General features: G+C 52.5%; 1 protein-coding gene across 1 annotated transcript; it reads left to right on the top strand.

The window, feature by feature from the left end:
- Window positions 1-1212: 1212 nt before the first annotated feature.
- Window positions 1213-15730, top strand: RAPSN (receptor associated protein of the synapse). The gene is made up of 8 exons (XM_003815176.4): window positions 1213-4710; window positions 5333-5671; window positions 10670-10828; window positions 11563-11661; window positions 11751-11873; window positions 12271-12324; window positions 14558-14757; window positions 15449-15730. The coding sequence occupies exons 1-8, from the start codon at window positions 4519-4521 to the stop codon at window positions 15519-15521; spliced, it is 1239 nt and encodes a 412-aa protein (XP_003815224.1). The 5' UTR covers window positions 1213-4518; the 3' UTR covers window positions 15522-15730.
- Window positions 15731-17599: the final 1869 nt, after the last annotated feature.

The raw sequence follows: 17599 nt of genomic DNA, 5'->3' as shown, positions 1-17599 counted from the left end.
CTAGTCACCACTCCACCCAGGAAGTCCAGCTGGCTTCACCTCTCACCACCACGGGCACTCCAGCCTGGGCGACAAGAGTGAAAAACTCCATCTCAAAAAAAATAATAATAATAAAGAAGAAATGAAATGTTTCAAGGAAACATAAGGTACTCTGCTACCTAGAATAAGCAAGTATGGGCATATTCCCATCACTGAAGTCAGATGAGCAAAGACCTGTCTCAGGGAAAGGACAGCTTGATCCCATCAAGTTTTCAAGTTTTGAGGTCATTCGAGTTCCCCAGGAAAGAGGAAGGCTGTGGTCCCCAACTCTGTTGGGGTGTAGATGCAGGCCGCCCTTCCTCCATTCCTTCCTGCCAGAGACTCAATGTGAATAGTGTCTGGGCCTTGGAGTGGGGAGAATCTGCTGGCCCTTCACACCTTCGCTGTGGGCCCAGCTTCCCTCCCATCTGCAGCTCAGCATCAACCCAGGCCTCCCTGAGATGAGAGAAGACCCCAGCCAGCTCTCCCTCCCTTTCCCAGGCTTAGGAGCACTCCTGTGGGGAGTCCAGGTGGCCTTGCCCAGCCACCTGTCCCAGGGCCTGCTCCCACTCTGCCTCTGTTGAGCCTGGGCCATTTGCCTTCTGACCCCCAGAGCGCCCCCTCTGACCCGTTGGGCTCCTAGGAAGCAGGCCGTGTAGTTGCTCTGAATTTCCCGGTGAAGCCGTCTTTCCTCCCCTTCTTCCCCATTCACCGATATTTGACATTTATTGAGGGGCCACAGTGTGCCGGGCCTTGCTCTGGGAATACAGTCAGTAATGAAGGAGACAAAGTCCTGCCCTGGGTTAGGGCCCAGCCATATGACCTCATTTGAGTGAAGAATAAAGACATTCAGCAAGCAACCTCACTAATATAAAATTATAGAGAGGCTGGGCATGGTGGCTCACACCTGTAATCCCAGCACTTTGGGATGCTGAGCCCAGCGGATCACTTGAGCACAGGAGTTCGAAACCAGCCTGGCCAACATGGTGAAACCCCGTCTCTACTAAAAATATAAAAATTAGCTGGGCATGGTGGCATTGCCTGTAATGCCAGCTACTTGTGAGGGTTGAGGTGGGAGGGTGGCTTGAGCCCAGGAGGTCGAGGCCTCAGTGAGCCTAGATTGCACCACTGCACTCCAGCCTGGGCGACAAAGTGAGACCCTGTCTCAAAATAAAATTATAGAGATAAGTCCTGTATCAGAATGCAGTGTAATTCAATGAGAGGATAATATGCTGATTCATCCTAATTATGACTTACGAGGCAGAGTGTGGGTGTGGTGAACAGAGAAGGAATTAGGAGGTGCAAAGGCCCTGGGGCAGACAGGTAGGCAGGTACCAGAATGTAACAGTTGCCATATTACTCACACTTCTGCTCCAAGCATATACCTAAGAGAAATGAAAACATGTCCCCATAAAACCTAGTACATGAATTTTTTATTTTTTTGAAACAGGGTCTTGCTCTGTCACCCAGGCTGGAGTGTAGTGGCATGATTGCGGCTCACTGCAGTCCAAGCTCGTAGGCTCAAGCGATTCTCCTGCCTCAGCCTCACGAGTAGCTGGGACCACAGCTGTGCACCACCACACCCAGCTAATTTTTTTTTTTTTTTTTTTTTGTATTTTTTGTAGATATGGGGTCTCGCTATGTTTCCCAGGCTGGTCTCCAACTCCTGGGCTCAAGTGATCTGCCTGCTTCAGCCTCCTAGTGTGCTGGGATTACAGGCGTGAGCCACCGTGCCCAGCCCAATTTGTACATAAATTTTTATAGCATCATTATTCATAGTAGCCAAAAATGAAACAACCCAAATGCCCATTAACTGCTGAATCAACAAAATGTATATCCAGACAATGAGTATTAACCAACCACAATAAGTAATGAAGTTCTGATACGGTTGAAAACATAGTTGAATCTTGAAAACATTATGCCAAGTTAAAGAAGCCAGTCACAGATGACCACATATTGTATGATTCCATTCCTGTGAAGGGTCCACAATAGACAGGTCCATAGACACCAGGTGGCTTAAATAACAGAAATTTATTTTCTCACAGTTCTGGACGCTAGAAGTCCAAGATCAAGGAATTGGCAGAGTTGGTTTCATTCTAAAGCCTTGCTCCTGGGCTTGTAGATAGCCATCTTCTCCCTGTGTCTTCACGTGCTCTTCTTCTATGTGACTGTGTCCTTTTTAAACATTTATTGTGGGCCAGGTGCGGGGGCTCACGCCTGTAATCCCAACACTTTGGGAGGCAGAGGTGGGCAGATCACGAAGTCAGGAGTTCCAGACCAGCCTGACCAACATGGTGAAACCCCGTCTCTACTAAAAATACAAAAATTAGCCAGGTGTGGTGGTGCGCAGCTGTAATCCCAGCTACTCAGGAGGCTGAGGCAGGAGAATCACTTGAACCTGGGAGGTGAAGGTTGCAGTGAGCCAAGATGGCACCACCGCACTCCAGCCTGGGTGACAGAGGGAAAGTGTCTCAAAAAAAAAAAAAAAAAAGTATTGTGGTCAGGCATGGTGGCTCACACCTATAACCCCAATACTTCGGGAGGCTCTGAGGCAGGTGGATCAACTGAGGTCAGGAGTTCGAGACCAGCCTGACCAACATGGTGAAACCCTGTCTCTACTAAATACAAAAACTTAGCCAGGCGTGGTGGCATACACCTGTCATCCCAGCTACTTGGGAGGCTGAGGCAGGAGAATTGCTTGAACCCGGGAGGTAGAAGTCTCAGTGAGCTGAGATTGTGCCACTGCACTCCAGCCTATGCAACAAGAGCAAAACTCCGTCTCAAAAATAAAATAATTTTTAAAAATAAAAATTTATTGTTTATTTATTTTTTGAGACAAGGTCTTGCTCTGGTGCTCAGGCTGGAGTGCAGTGGCACAATCACGGCTCACTGAAACCTCCACCTCCAGGAGTTCAAGACCAGCCTGGGCAACATGGTGAAACCCATCTCTACAAAAACTAGACAGCTGTGGTCTCAGCTACCCAGGAGACTGAGGTGGGAGGGTCACTTGAGCCTAGGAGGTAGAGGTTGCAGTGAGCTGTGACTGCACCACTGCACTCCAGCCTAGGTGACAGAGTGAGACCCTGTCTCAAAAAAAGGGGGGGGGGATACCAGTCTTAACTGGATGAGGTACAATGTGATTTCATTTTACCTTAATTACCCTTTAAAGACCCTGTCTCCAAAGACAGTCACCTTATGAGATACTGAGTGTTAGGACTTAAACATATGCGTTTGGTTGCGGGGGGACATGATTCAGTCATATCAAGGTGGGGAATGGAGTGGTGTAACTGCTGATGGGTGTGTGTCTCCTTTTTGGAGTGATTAAAATGTTCTGGAATTAGTGGCAATTAATGTGCATCTCTGTGAATATACTAAAAACCACTGAATTGCCCAGCCAGAAAGGATAAACTTTTGCCCTGGGGCAGGAAGAAGGCTGGCATGCAGAGAGAGGAGAAAGGGGGGCTGGATGAGCTGGCCTGCTAGCGGGGGCTCCAATACTACATAAGACCTTGCCCTTCTCCACAGTATCTGGTGTTAAATCTCATTATGAGGACCCTTTCAGCCCGGGGTTGGGATTGGAAGTGAGACATTGAAACTTCAAGGGCTGGGTTCTGGCCCGGGTGGGGATTTGCCATGGAGCAAAATAGCCTCTTGCAGCACATACGGGGTTTCCTGTGCCGGGCACTGTCCTAAGTCCTTCTCAACTCTTTCGTCATTGAGTTCTCATAGCAGTCCAGTGAGCCAGGTACCATTCCTCTCTTCAGTCCACGGTGCCAGGTCACTTGGCTAGGGTCCCACTGGGAGTTCGAAGGAAGCCAGGCTAGAGCTCAGGCCTCTCACCAGCTGGAGGTCTTTCCCAGACTCTCTAAGGTGAGAGTTGGTGAATGGTGTCAGCCTGGGCCTGGATGAGTGACCCACGGTGCTCAGTGAATTTCAGGAACAGAGCCAGGGGATGCTGCGGTCAGGGGTGTCTTGATGGGGGAGAAGCAGGGCTGGGCGCTCACCTGGCTTCCCCGGACCTGCAGGTCCAGCCTCGCTCTCCTTCCCCCGAGCACCTCTGGCCCAAGGCCTGCCCACTTGCTGGAGCTGGCCCCTTGGCAAGGCTGCTGGGAGGGCCCGTGCTGCCAGGGCGGTCAGGGTCAGTGTCGGAGGTGCCGAAGGGACGCCCAAGGGGGTGCCCAGGTGGCAAGGTGCCTGTATGCTCAGGGAAGCCACGTCCCAGCTCGCGGGTGGGTGCAGCAGAGGCCCACGTGACCTTGCTGCTGACATTCCTCAGAGGCCATGTGGCCCCAACTGGCAGCGACAGCTGCAGACGGGCTGAACCAGCTTTGTTCCCAGGGTGGCGCCTGCTCTCCATCCAGGCCCCACTCCGGCTCCCACCCGACGCTGCTTTTGTTCCCACATTTCGGGGGGCCTGGCACTGTGATTCCTGCCCCATGAGTGCCTAGAGGCACGGAGCCACCAGGGATCACCCCACGTGGGGCACAGGGCTTGGGGAGGATGGGGCAGGACCAGACCAAGCAGCAGATCGAGAAGGGGCTCCAGCTGTACCAGTCCAACCAGACAGAGAAGGCATTGCAGGTGTGGACAAAGGTGCTGGAGAAGAGCTCGGACCTCATGGGGCGCTTCCGCGTGCTGGGCTGCCTGGTCACGGCCCACTCGGAGATGGGCCGCTACAAGGAGATGCTGAAGGTGGGTGTACCTGGCCTGGGGGCATTCGAGGGTCAGGCTGGGGCCGGATGTCTCCCAGGCTCCCCAGTCCCCTCTCGGCCTCCTCGGGCTCCCCTGTGTCCCACAGGCTGGCAGCCAGGGCCCGAGGCTCTGAATTTATATCTAAGGCCCTGGGTCTTAGATACTGAGTCTTGGCATCAGATTCAGGCCTGTGGCCTTGAACTGTGGTGCCCGAGTCTCTGAGACTGAGGTTCTCCAGCCTCAGGGTCGAGGGTTTGTGGGTCTCAAGCCCATTGTAGGTTTCAGCCTTCCTGTCTGGTGTTCTGTATCTGAGCCTGGCGGGGGGTGGGCTCCAGGGTTGTGGCTGGGGGTGGGTGGGTGGTGGAGACTCCAGATCTGAGGCTTGGGATAGAAGGTGAAGGCTGCAAGCCTGAGCTTGGGAGGTGAGGCTGGGGTGTAGGGAAGGTAGCTGAGGCTGGCGGGTAGAAGCTCTGGGTCTGAAAAGAAGCTTTGGGATCTGCTGCTTTGGGTGTGAGGCTGGGGGGTGGGTGTGGGGCCTCCAGGTCTGAGCCTGCAGTGCAGGCTGGGGTCCAAGGCTCAGAGTCCAGGCTGAGCACCACCTGCCCACCGTCACTGTGTGCAGTTCGCTGTGGTCCAGATCGACACGGCCCGGGAGCTGGAGGATGCCGACTTCCTCCTGGAGAGCTACCTGAACCTGGCACGCAGCAACGAGAAGCTGTGCGAGTTTCACAAGACCATCTCCTACTGCAAGACCTGCCTTGGGCTGCCTGGTACCAGGGCAGGTGCCCAGCTCGGAGGCCAGGTCAGCCTGAGCATGGGCAATGCCTTCCTGGGCCTCAGCGTCTTCCAGAAGGCCCTGGAGAGCTTCGAGAAGGCCCTGCGCTACGCCCACAACAATGATGATGCCATGCTCGAGTGCCGCGTGTGCTGCAGCCTGGGCAGCTTCTATGCCCAGGTCAAGGTGGGCCTGCACCCCAGGGGGACAGCAGTGGAGGGTTTTGGGGCTCCCCTCTCATGAGGCACACACCCTGTGGCGCTACCTCATTCAGCCCTCCTTTTAGGGAGGGCTGAGGAGAGTGAGAATCAGAGAGCAAAAAGGCTTATCCAGGAAGGTAACAACTTGGCCAGGAAGCCAGCAAGGGCAGAGCCAGGATTCAAACCTTGATCTGTGTGACTTCCTGGAGGAATAATGGGAGGCTCCTCTGTGAGGACAGGCCAGCGGCCTGCACTGCCATGTTTGCTGTGTGGTCTTGGGCAAGTCACCTCTCCTCTCTGAACCTTGGGAGAGATCTGTAAAATGAAGGAGAATAGGACTCACCTTACAGTGGGGTTGTATGGAGTCAGTCATCAAATATTTATTGACCAGCTACTGTATCCCAAGACTGTTGACCCAGGGTGTAGCAGTGAGAAAAACAGCCAAGTCCCCATCCTCACGAGGGTTGCATTCTAGTTGGGGAAGAAAGACGATCAACACAGTCAGGAAGTCAAGTGGTTAGGAGAAAGCGAAGCGGGGCAAAGGGCTGGCAGCACTGGGCGTAGGGGTGTCATAATTTCAAATATAGTGGTCAGAGGGCCTTGCAGAGGTGATGTTTGATGGCTTGAAGAAGAGAGGGTGCGCCATACAAAAATATGGTGAGAGAGCATTCTAGGCAAAAATGGGCGAGCCCCTAAAGCCAAGCTGGACCCTGGGGGAGCATCCTGGAATGTTTCCTGGAATGTTCCAGGAAGGACAGAGGCCAGCATGGCTGCCAGGCGTGTCTCAGGTGTGTGCGGAGGTAGAGAGGTGAGAGGAGGAGGGCCAACTGTGAAGGAACTGATAGGATCAGCCACAGCAGGTTCTGATCCTGGGTATTTTTTGGTGGGGGCAGGGGCGGAGTTTTGCTCTTGTCACCCAGGCTGGAGTGCAGTGGTGCCATCTCGGCTCACTGCAACCTCCGCCTCCTGGGTTCAAGCGATTCTCCTGCCCCAGCCTCCCAGGTAGCTGGGACTACAGGTGTATACCACCAGCCCGGCTAATTTTTGTGTTTTTAGTAGAAATGGGGTTTCACCATGTTGGCCAGGCTGGTCTTGAACTCCTGACCTCAGGGATCCGCCCGTCTTGGCCTCCCAAAGTGCTGGGATTACAGGCGTGAGCCACCGCACCCGGCCAACCCTGGGTATTTTTGTTCCCTTTCCCCTCAGGTATCTGTGCTGTGCTTGGTCCATGGGGGATTTAATGCCTGGCCCCAGTAGATGCTTAATAAATCCTGGAGTTAGTGAGTGGATAAATGCTGATGGATCCAAGGTGGGATGGGAGGAAATGAGTCACCAAGGATGACAGCCAGGACTTTGTTTTTAGGAAGCAGATGTAAGGGGGAGCCATTCAGTGAGATGAGATAGGACTGGGGCGGGACAGGGGTTTTTAAAAACCTTTTTAATTCTGAAGAAAAGTAAGCTAGGCATGGTGGCTCACACTTGTAATCCCAGCACTTTGAGAAGCTGAGGGGTGAGGATCGCTCAAGACCAGGAGTTCCAGACCAGCGTCTACAAAGTTTTTTTTTTTTTTTAATTTGGCAAGGCTCATGCCTATAATGTGAGCACTTTGAGAGGCCAAGCAGAAGGATTGCTTGAGCCCAGGAGTTTGAGAGCAGCTTGAGTCGCATAGCAAGACCCCATCTGCACCAAACTTTAAAAATGAACCAGACATGGTGGCTCACACCTATTGTTTCAGCTACTCAGGAGGCTGAGGCGGGAGGATCGCTTGAGCCCAGGAGTTTGAGGCTGCAGTGAGCCATGAGTGCTCCACTGCACTCCAGCCTGGGCAACAGAGCAAGACCCTGTGTGAGAGGAAAAAAAAAAAAAGCCCAAATGTGGGCTTGTGGGGTGTTCATTGCTAGTGGGATGTCCGTGCTTCTAAATCTTTTCAGTTATCAGAATAATGGAAGTTTATACTGACATTTCCAATTCAAATCTAATGTTTCAGGAGCTCCCCTTAACTTAATTTAAACTTGATTGTCTTTTCTCTTAGATGAAAAATCTTAGTTTCTAACCACATAATTAAATATTTGCTTTACCCTACAAAATACGTAAAATAATTCCAAAAGACAATACCAATATTACTCTAGAAAATAAAGACAACTGAATGAAGTTTAAGATTTCTTTGCTGTTCTTTTGGCTTTTTTTTTTTTTTTTTTTTTTTTGAGACAGTCTCGCTCTGTTGCCTAGGCTGGAGTGCAGTGGCTCGATCTCGGCTCACTGCCACTTCTGCCTCCCGGGTTCAAGCGATTCTCCTGGCTCAGCCTCCCGAGTAGCTGGGACTACCGGCACACGCCACTATGCCCAGCTAATTTTATGTATTTTTAGTAGAGACGGGGTTTCACCATGTTGGCCAGGATGGTCTCAATCTCTTGACCTGGTGATCCACCCGCTTCAGCCTCCCAAAGTGCTGGGATTACCGGTGTGAGCCACTGTGCCCAGCCTTGTTTTTGTAATATATCCCACTTGGGTAAACTGAGTACTTTTGTTCCAAAGTCATTGAAATAATATATATATATATTTTTTTAGAGACGGAGTCTTACTCTGTCACCCAGGCTGGAGTGCAGTGGCACGATCTCGGTCACTGCACCCTCCGCCTCCCGGGTTCACGCCATTCTCCTGCCTCAGCCTCCCGAGTAGCTGGGACTACAGGCGCCTGCCACCACGCCCCGCTAATTTTTTTTGTGTGTGTATTTCTAGTAGAGACGGGGTTTCACCATGTTAGCCAGGATGGTCTGGATCTCTTGACCTTGTAGTCCACCCGCCTCGGCCTCCCAAAGTGCTGGGATTACAGGCATAAGCCACTGCGCCCGGCCAAAATAATTATTTGTGTGTGTGGTTGTAGTAATATGACACACAGTTAGGGACATTTATTTACTTTTTTTTTTTTTTTTTTTGAGACAGTGTCTTGCTCTATTGCCCAGGCTGGAGTGCAGTGGCGCGATCTCGGCTCACTGCAACCTCTGTCTCCCAGATTCAAGTGATTCTCCTGCCTCAGCCTCCCAAGTAGCTGGGACCACAGGCACTTGTCACCACACCTGGCTAGTTTTTTTGTATTTTAGTGGAGATGGGGTTTCACCATATTAGCCAGGATGGTCTCGATCTCCTGACTTCGTGATCTGCCCATCTCGGCCTCCCAAAGTGCTGGGATTACAGGCGTGAGCCACTGCACCCAGCCTTAGGTTTTTGTTTTTGTTTTTGTTTGAGACAGGATCTTGCTCTGTTACCCAGGATGGAGTGCAGTGGCTCAATCACAGTTCACTGTAACCTAAAACTCCTGTGTTCAAGCGATCCTCCCTCCTCAGCTTCCTGAGTAGCTGGGACTACAGGCACATTCTTCCACATCTGGCTAATTTTTAAATTTTTTGTAGAGACAGTGGTCTTGCAATGTTGCCCAGGCTGATCTTGAACTCCTGGCCTCAAGCTGTTCTCCCAACTCAGCTTCCCCGAGTGCTGGGATTACAGACATGAGCCATTGCACCTGACCTCCATTTTCTATTTTTAGGTATTTTTCAAATTAAATTTAATTTTTTAACCTGTAAAACATTTATATGGCTTCAAATTTAAAAGTATGTAATAAGGCATATTAGGAAAAGGGTTTTTTGGGGGGGTTATTGACACTTCTCTTTTGGTCATGTTAACTTGGAGCTGCTTGTTAAATATTAAGTGAAAGATCAAATAGATTTACCTTGAAAAAGAACAGTGAAATGGGGCTTTAGCTGAAGGGAAATGACGTCAAGAGAAGGTGGGTTAGTTTTCTTTTTTCTTTCTTTCTTTTCTTTTCTTTTTCTTTTTTTTTTTTTTTTTTTTTTTTTTTTTTTTTTTTTTGTGAGACAGAGTCTGCCTCTGTCACCCAGGCTGGAGTGCAGTGGTGCAATCTCAGCTCACCGTATCCTCGACCTCCTGTGCTCAAGTGATTCTCCCACCTCAGCCTCTTGAGTAGCTTGGAACTACAGGCGTGCACCACCATGCACAGCTGATTTTATTTTTGTAGAGACAGGGTCTCACTAAGTTGCCCAGGCCATTCTCCAACTCCTGTGCTCAAGCGTTCCTCCTGTCTTGGCCTCCCAAAGTGCTGGGATTCCAGGCGTGAACCACTGTGCCTGGCCCAGTTTTTATTTTTTAAATGAGATGAGAAATGCCAGACATGTTTGCACGTGGATGGGAAAGATTCTGTAGAAAGAGAGAACCTGACGATGCAGAGACTGCTCATCGGGGGCTGGCATTTGATGGGAACAGGAGCCATCCTCCACAGTGACAGGAAAGGAGGCAGGGAGCGTGGGAGCAGAGGTGCGGAGATGGAAGATCTGGTGGAGACAGGAGGGGAAGGAGCTTCTCCCTGATTTTCTTCCTTTTCCTTGTGGAGTCGAGGCGAGGTCATCAGCTGACCATGGGCAGGTAGAAAATGCATTTGGAAGCTTGAGGAGAAAGTACAAGCCAATGGTTGCATCGCCTCGCTGAGTCTGTCTGATGTTCTTTTGAGCCTGTTGTGCTGCCAGTCTGCCACTGAGCTTCAGTGAACACCTGCTTCCGGGTGCCAGCAGGCAAGCTCTAGTGGAGGGATCTGGTATCTCCCATCCCTGTGCATCTCTGAAGCTGAGGAGCCCATTTGGCATTGGGAGAAAAGAGAAGCCAACTGTATTTTCTTGTCTTTTCATTCATTCACTCAACAAATATTTATTGTGCATCTACCAAGTGCAAAGAACTGTGCTAGGCTCTTGGGATGCGTCACAAACCAGATGAGAATCCCTGAGTCCACGGAGCGACACCTTTGCACTGGCCGTTCCCTCTACCGGGCCACTCTTGTCCTGGATGTCACAATGAATGAGCAGACACTCGGGCCCCCCGCCCCTACCTGCTGTTAGAGAAACCTAGCCCAGGAGCCCTTGACTTGGGGCAGCCTCTGCCACTCAGTTTGCCTCCTTCCATTCCATGTCCCCTGCAGGACTACGAGAAAGCCCTGTTCTTCCCCTGCAAGGCGGCAGAGCTTGTCAACAACTATGGCAAAGGCTGGAGCCTGAAGTACCGGGCCATGAGCCAGTACCACATGGCCGTGGCCTATCGCCTGCTGGGCCACCTGGGCAGTGCCATGGAGTGTTGTGAGGTGGGGCAGCGGGGAAGAGGGCAGGTCGGGGATGAGGTGGTGTGGGCCAGGGGCTGGGGCTTGGGACAGCAGGGCTTCCTTCTTCCAAATCAGCCCCTGGAAGCCCCCTAGGGCTTGCCTCTGGCCCAGCCTCTCTAAAGGTGTGCACCACCATGCACAGCTAATTTTATTTTTGTAGAGACGGGGTCTCACTAAACCACCCTCCTGTGCTGAAGCGATCCTCGTGTCTTGGCCTCCCAAAGTGCTGGGATTCCAGGCGTGAGCCACTTGTGCCTGGCCCAGTTTTTATTTTTTAAATGAGATGAGTTCTCTACAGCTGAGCCCCTGAAGGAAACATTTGTCCCCCAGCCTCATCCCAAACCCACTCCCTTCCAATCCATCTGCAGGGGAGGGGGCTTCCTTCTGCCCCAACACCCTATATGGGGTACTTTGAAGGGTAGAGACGGAAGAGGGCCAGTTTCTGGAGTCCCACTGACCTGGGTTCACATCCCAGCTTTGTCACTTACTGGGTGACCCCAATCAAGTCACTTCTCTTTGAGCCTCACTTTCCACCCACCTTGCTGGGTGCTGTGACTTCAGTGGTTCAGTGTGTGAGCCCTCAGCACCATGATAGATTCACTAGGCTCTGAGGATGTTGCTTCCCTGGGCTGTCCCTTCAGAGGGGTCTGTTGAGGGGAGGGCACTCCAGTGGTGGTGGCAGAGGAGTAGGCCTGAGCCACTGGCCTCCCTCGCAGGAGTCTATGAAGATCGCGCTGCAGCACGGGGACCGGCCACTGCAGGCGCTCTGCCTGCTCTGCTTCGCTGACATCCACCGGAGCCGTGGGGACCTGGAGGTGAGGTCACCGGGATGCAGGGGCTGGGGGCAGGGGGCAGGGGCACAGGCCTGATACAGCCTGATTCCATCCCCCACCTGGCTCTGCAGACAGCCTTCCCCAGGTACGACTCCGCCATGAGCATCATGACCGAGATCGGAAACCGCCTGGGGCAGGTGCAGGCGCTGCTGGGTGTGGCCAAGTGCTGGGTGGCCAGGAAGGCGCTGGACAAGGTGAGGTCGGGCCTTCCCACAGCCTCCAGCCCTCCCAGCGCTCCCCACTTGGGGCCAGTAGGTCAGCCGGCTCTTTCAGCCACTTTGTCTGACGTCAGCCTCACCCTGATCCTACGAGGCCAGGACATTCCTGGTCATTTTCCAGGCTCAGAGAAGGCCCATCACTTGCCCCAGGACCCACAGCTAGTAAAGGGCTGGAACCCTGGGTAAACTGAGGCAGGAGGTCACTTGCCCACACAGCCCCTATGACTGTGCCCTAGTCTCTTCCTGCTGCCTTCACACACAAGGCAGCTGCCATGTCACCCTCCCTAGGCCTGCCCCCCTACCCTGTGCTTCCCTGTGAGCAAGGCCTGTCAGACAGCTCTGCCCGCAGCCCTGGCCTATGCTCACCTTCCAGGCTCTGGATGCCATCGAGAGAGCCCAGGATCTGGCCGAGGAGGTGGGGAACAAGGTCAGACTTGATTCTGTGTCCTGGATCTGGGGTCAAGGGCCCAAGTGGGGAACTTGGGTCTGGGGAAGGGCCTTCCTGAGCCTACTCATGTCATGAGCCCTTCCTGATGCTGGGAGCTGCCTGCAGCCAACCCCATACTCTGGCTCTTTCTCTGCCACACACAGAGCACTTCTGAGGGCAGGGCAGAAGTTTCATAGCTTGGAGGATAGCAGAATTCCTCAGAAGCTTCCTGATGTTGATTAAAACTCCTAACAGTGGGCTGGACACGGTGGCTCACATCTATAATCCTAGCATTTTGGGAGGCCGAGGTAGGAGGATCACTTGAGCCCAGAAGTTCGAGAGCAGCCTGGGCTACATAATGAGACCCATGCTCTAAAAAAAAGAAAAGAAAAGAAAAGAAAAAAACATTTTTGAGATTGAGTTTCGCTCTTGTCTCCCAGGCTGGAGTGCAATAGTGCGATCCCAGCTTACTGCAACCTCTGCCTCCCAGGTTGAAGTGATTCTCCTGCCTCAGCCTCCTGAGTAGCTGGGATTATAGGCACCCGTCACCACACTGGGCTAATTTTTGTATTTTTTATAGAGATGGGGATTCACTGTGTTGGCCAGGCTTGTCTGAAACTCCTGACCTCAGGTGATCCACCTGCCTCGGCCTCCCAAAGTGCTGGGATTACAGGCATGAGCCACCAGGCCCAGCCTCTACAAAAAATGTTTTAAAATTAGCCAGCTGTGGTGGCACACACCTGAGGTCCCAACTACTTGGAAGGCTGAGGTGGGAGGATAGCTTGAGCCCAGGAGGTCAAGGCTGCAGTGAGCTGTGATTGCTCCAGTGCACTCCAGCCTGGGTAACAGAGTGAGACCTTGTCTCAAAACAAACAAAAACTCCTAACAGTGGCCTCCACTCCCTGAGCACTGAGCACACACAGGGTCCTTATAGGTACTGGGTCCAGTCCTCACTCTCTCCCTGTGAGGTGGGTACAGCAAGCCCCATTTTACAGATGAGGAAAAGTGAGGCTCAAAGAGGCGTCCAAGGTCCCATACCTACTAACTTGTCTGTTTTAACTACAAAGCCCATGTTCCAAATTTAATAATGGTATCTAGTGCTTGCTTTGGCAGCCCATATTCTGAAATTGGAACAATACGGAGAAGATTAGCATGGCCTAAAAACCAAAACCAAGGCCGGGTGCGGTGGCTCACACCTGCATTTTGGGAGGCCAAGGTGGGCAGATCACCTGAGGTCAGCCTGACCAACATGGTGAAACCCCGTCTCTACTAAAAATACAAAAATTAGCCAGGTGTGGTAGTGCACGCCTGTAATCCCAGCTGCTTGGGAGGCTGAGGCAGGAGAATCACTTGAACCCGGGAGGTGGAGGTTGCCATGAACCAAGATTGTGCCACTGTACTCCAGCCTGGGTGACAGAGCAAGACTCCATCTAAAAAAAAAAAAAAAAAAAAAATCGTCATAATCTTATTAAAACCTTAAAATCTTGAAAACAGGTTCACCACTTCTCAAAGCCTTCCAGATGTGCATTTCTATGAGATCCTGTGCACAGTCCAACCAAAATGCCAAAATTTGGTTGGATTATAGCCTCTCTGGTTTACCTGGGTATCAGGCTGATCAGAAATGCTGATGAGCTATTGTGTGTATATTTAATTAATAAAAACAGGAAAGCAAATTAATTATTATTTTTTTGAGACGGAGTTTCACTCTTAGAGCCCAGGCTGGAGTGCAGTGGTGCGATCTCGGCTTACTGCAACCTCCGCCTCCTCGGTTCAAGCGATTCTCCTGCCTCAGTCTCCTGAGTAGCAGGGATTACAGGCACTCGCCACCACCCCCGGCTAATTTTTGTATTTTTAGTAGAGATGGGGTTTCGCCATGTTGGCCAGGCTGGTCTCGAACTCCTGGCCTCAGGTGATCCACCTGCTTCGGCCTCCCCAAGTGCTGGGATTACAGGCATGAGCCACGGCGCCCTGCCGCAAATTATTATGGAGTCTGTGCACCAGGTTTGGTCATAAAATCTTTCAAAAACATGGGGTCTCCAGGCAGTTCTGGGGGGTGAAGACTTCTGATCTCACCCACCCCCTCATTCTGCATGAAAGGAAGCAAGGTCTCAGAGAGGGCAGGACATTTTTCCGAGGTCCATCAGCAAGACAGGGAAGTGGCTGAGACTGGAGCCTACCTGCACTGACTTTGTTCTCATCCCCCACTGCCGCTCTCCACTCCTGCGGGCCCCAGCTGAGCCAGCTCAAGCTGCACTGTCTGAGTGAGAGCATTTACCGCAGCAAAGGGCTGCAGCGGGAACTGCGGGCGCACGTTGTGAGGTTCCACGAGTGCGTGGAGGAGACGGAGCTCTACTGCGGCCTGTGCGGCGAGTCCATAGGCGAGAAGAACAGCCGGCTGCAGGCCCTACCCTGCTCCCACATCTTCCACCTCAGGTGGGGGCTCCTGGGGGGGTGGACAGGGGTGGGCAGGATCTCTTCGGGGCACTCCAGGGCCCAGCTGGCTTAATCACAGCAATAATACTAATAGCAAACACTTAACCTTGGCCAGGCGTGGTGCCTCACGTCTGTCTCGCAAGCACTTTGGGAGGCCGAGGCGGGCTGATCACTTGAGCCCCGGAGTTCAAGATCATCTTGGCCAACATGGTGAAACCCCGTCTCTACTAAAAATAAAAAAATTACCCAGGCATGGTGGTGGGAGCCTGTAATCCCAGCTACTCGGGAGGCTGAGGCAGGAGAATCACTTGAACCCGGGAGGCAGAGGCTGCAGTGAGCTGAGATCTGTGGCCATTCTTTTCATAATCCCCAAAGAGAAGTCAGAGAGGCCCCTCAAAGGTCATTAGGTCAGACATCCAGGGCCAGACCTGCCCTGGGTCTGGTTCCATCCCATCCTCTCAACTCCCAGCCCCTGCTCTGCCCTGGAGGTCCCTGGGGCAGAGGAGGAGAGGGGCAAGCCGGGTGCAGTGGGAGCCTGGGGGGACCGTTCCCTTCCCTTCCACTGCTGCTGAACAGCCACCAGGATGCATCCCAGCCCCTGCAGAGGGCAGGCAAGGAAGGAAGAGAGGGCCCAGGGCCCGGAGGGAAGGACAGGCCTCAGGGGAGTGGACAGGGCCCTTTGCCTCCCCAGGTGCCTGCAGAACAACGGGACCCGGAGCTGTCCCAACTGCCGCCGCTCATCCATGAAGCCTGGCTTTGTATGACTCCTGGCAGCAGGCGTGGGCTTCCTCCTCGCCACTCCTGCTCTTTCTCCACTGCACGCCAGAGGCCCATTTACTCCTGGGGCAGCTGCCAGGTCGTCCTCACCACAGCCAAGGCCTTGGAGCCTGCCCACGGCTGCTCCCCTGGGCCCAGCTCCCCTCCCTGCCTCTTTGTACTTTGCTCGTTATAGAAAAATAAACTGTTTGTACCTGGTCCCAGGGATTCCGACTTTCCATGCCCAAGGTCTGAGGAGTGGGGAGAGTGGGAGTGAGGCGCCCCACGGGAGCTTCCTCAGACGCAAGCGTTTCCTCTGCACATATGTACGAGGGCCTCCAGCAGCCCCTCCAGGAACTTGGGATGCCACAGAGACGCGATCCCTGCAGTGAGAAGCTGACGTGCAGTGGGTGGGAGGGTATATGATAAACAGGAAACACACAGTTTGGAAAGCCTGGTGGGAAGCTGCTATAGACGAATCGTGTCCCCCCAGATTCCCGTGTTGAAGGCTTAGTCCGTTTGGGCTGTTGTAACGAAACAGACTGGGTGGCTTGTAAACAACAGGAATTGATATGTCACAGTTCTGGAGGCTGGGAAGTCCAAGATCAAGGCACCTGCAGATTGGGTGTCTGGTGAGGGCACACATTCTTGTTCACAGATGGAGTCTTCTTGCTGTGTTCTTGCATGGTGGAAGGGACAAGGAAGTTCTCTGCATTCCTTTTTTTTTTTTTCTTTTTGAGACTGGGTCTCACTCTGTCGCCCAGGCTGGAGTGCAGTGGTGAGATCTCAGCTCACTGCAATCTCTGCCTCCCGGGTTCAAGCAGTTCTCCTGCCTCAGCCTCCTGAGTAGCTGGGATTACAGACACGCATCAACATGCCTGGCTAATTTTTGTATTTTTAGTAGAGACGGGGTTTCTCCAAGTTGGCCAGGCTGGTCTCTAACTCCTGACCTCAAAAGATCCACCTGTCTTGGCCTCCCAAAGTGCTGGGATTACAGGCGAGAACAACCATGCTGGGCACAGTCCCTTAATAAGGGCACTAATCCCATTTATAAGGGCTCCACCCTTATGACCTAATTGCCTCCCAAAGGCCTCACCTGCCTAATATGACAGTCCTAGCAGGCTCATATAAAGTGATAAGTTCTTTGTAACAATAAATAGTAGAGCCTGGTTGTGTGCAGTGGTTCCTGCTTGTAATTCCAGCACTTTGGGAGGCCGAGGTGGGTGGGTCACTTGAACCCAGGAGTTCAAGACCAGCCTGTACAACATGGCAAAACCCTGTCTCTAGAAAAAGAAAAAATACAAAAATTAGTCAGCATGGTGGCACACACCTGTAGTCCCAGCTACTCGGGAGGATGAAGCAGGAGAATCTCTTGAACCTGGGAGGCAGAGGTTGCAGTGAGCCAAGATCATACTACTGCACTTCAGCCTGGGGGACAGAGCAATACTCTGTCTCAAAAAAAAAAAATAAGAGTAGAGGCCTGGCGCAGTGGCTCACACCTGTAATCCCAGCACTCTGGGAGGCAGAGGGGAGGTTGGATCACCTGAGGTCAGTGGTTCGAGACCAGCCTGACCAACATGGTGAAACCCTGTCTCTACTAAAAATACAAACATTAGCTGGGCGCGGTGGTGGGTGCCTGTAATCCCAGCTCCTCTGGAGGCTGAAGCAGGAGAATCGCTTGATCCCGGGAGGTGGCAGTTGTGGTGGGCTGAGATTGTGCCATTGCACTCCAGCCTGGGCAACAGAGCGAGACTCCATCTCAAAAAAGAAAAAAGAGTAGAGCCTGGTCCCTCTTCCTCATGTTCATCCCCTTCCCTAAACCAGTTCTAAAACCATTAAGTGGGACAGAGCAAGACAAGCATCTGTGTGGAGGGGTGACCTGGTGTGAGGCACTGGAATCTAAGCAGGCTGAAGAGTGTCCACACAGGGCAAGGCCTGGGGTGAGAGGTCAGAACCTGTGATGGAGAGAGGACAGAATCCACACGTGGGGTTGGGTTGTTTTGAAGTGTCAGAGACCAAGCCCAAGGAGGGGCAGCCTGGCGTGGGCCATTGGGACCTCACCAGAGTAAGGAGTCATACAAATTGG

The sequence above is a fragment of the Pan paniscus genome, chromosome 9 (assembly GCF_029289425.2).
Source record: "Pan paniscus chromosome 9, NHGRI_mPanPan1-v2.0_pri, whole genome shotgun sequence".
Lineage (NCBI taxonomy): Eukaryota > Metazoa > Chordata > Mammalia > Primates > Hominidae > Pan > Pan paniscus.
This window is presented reverse-complemented; position numbering and strand designations above follow the sequence as displayed.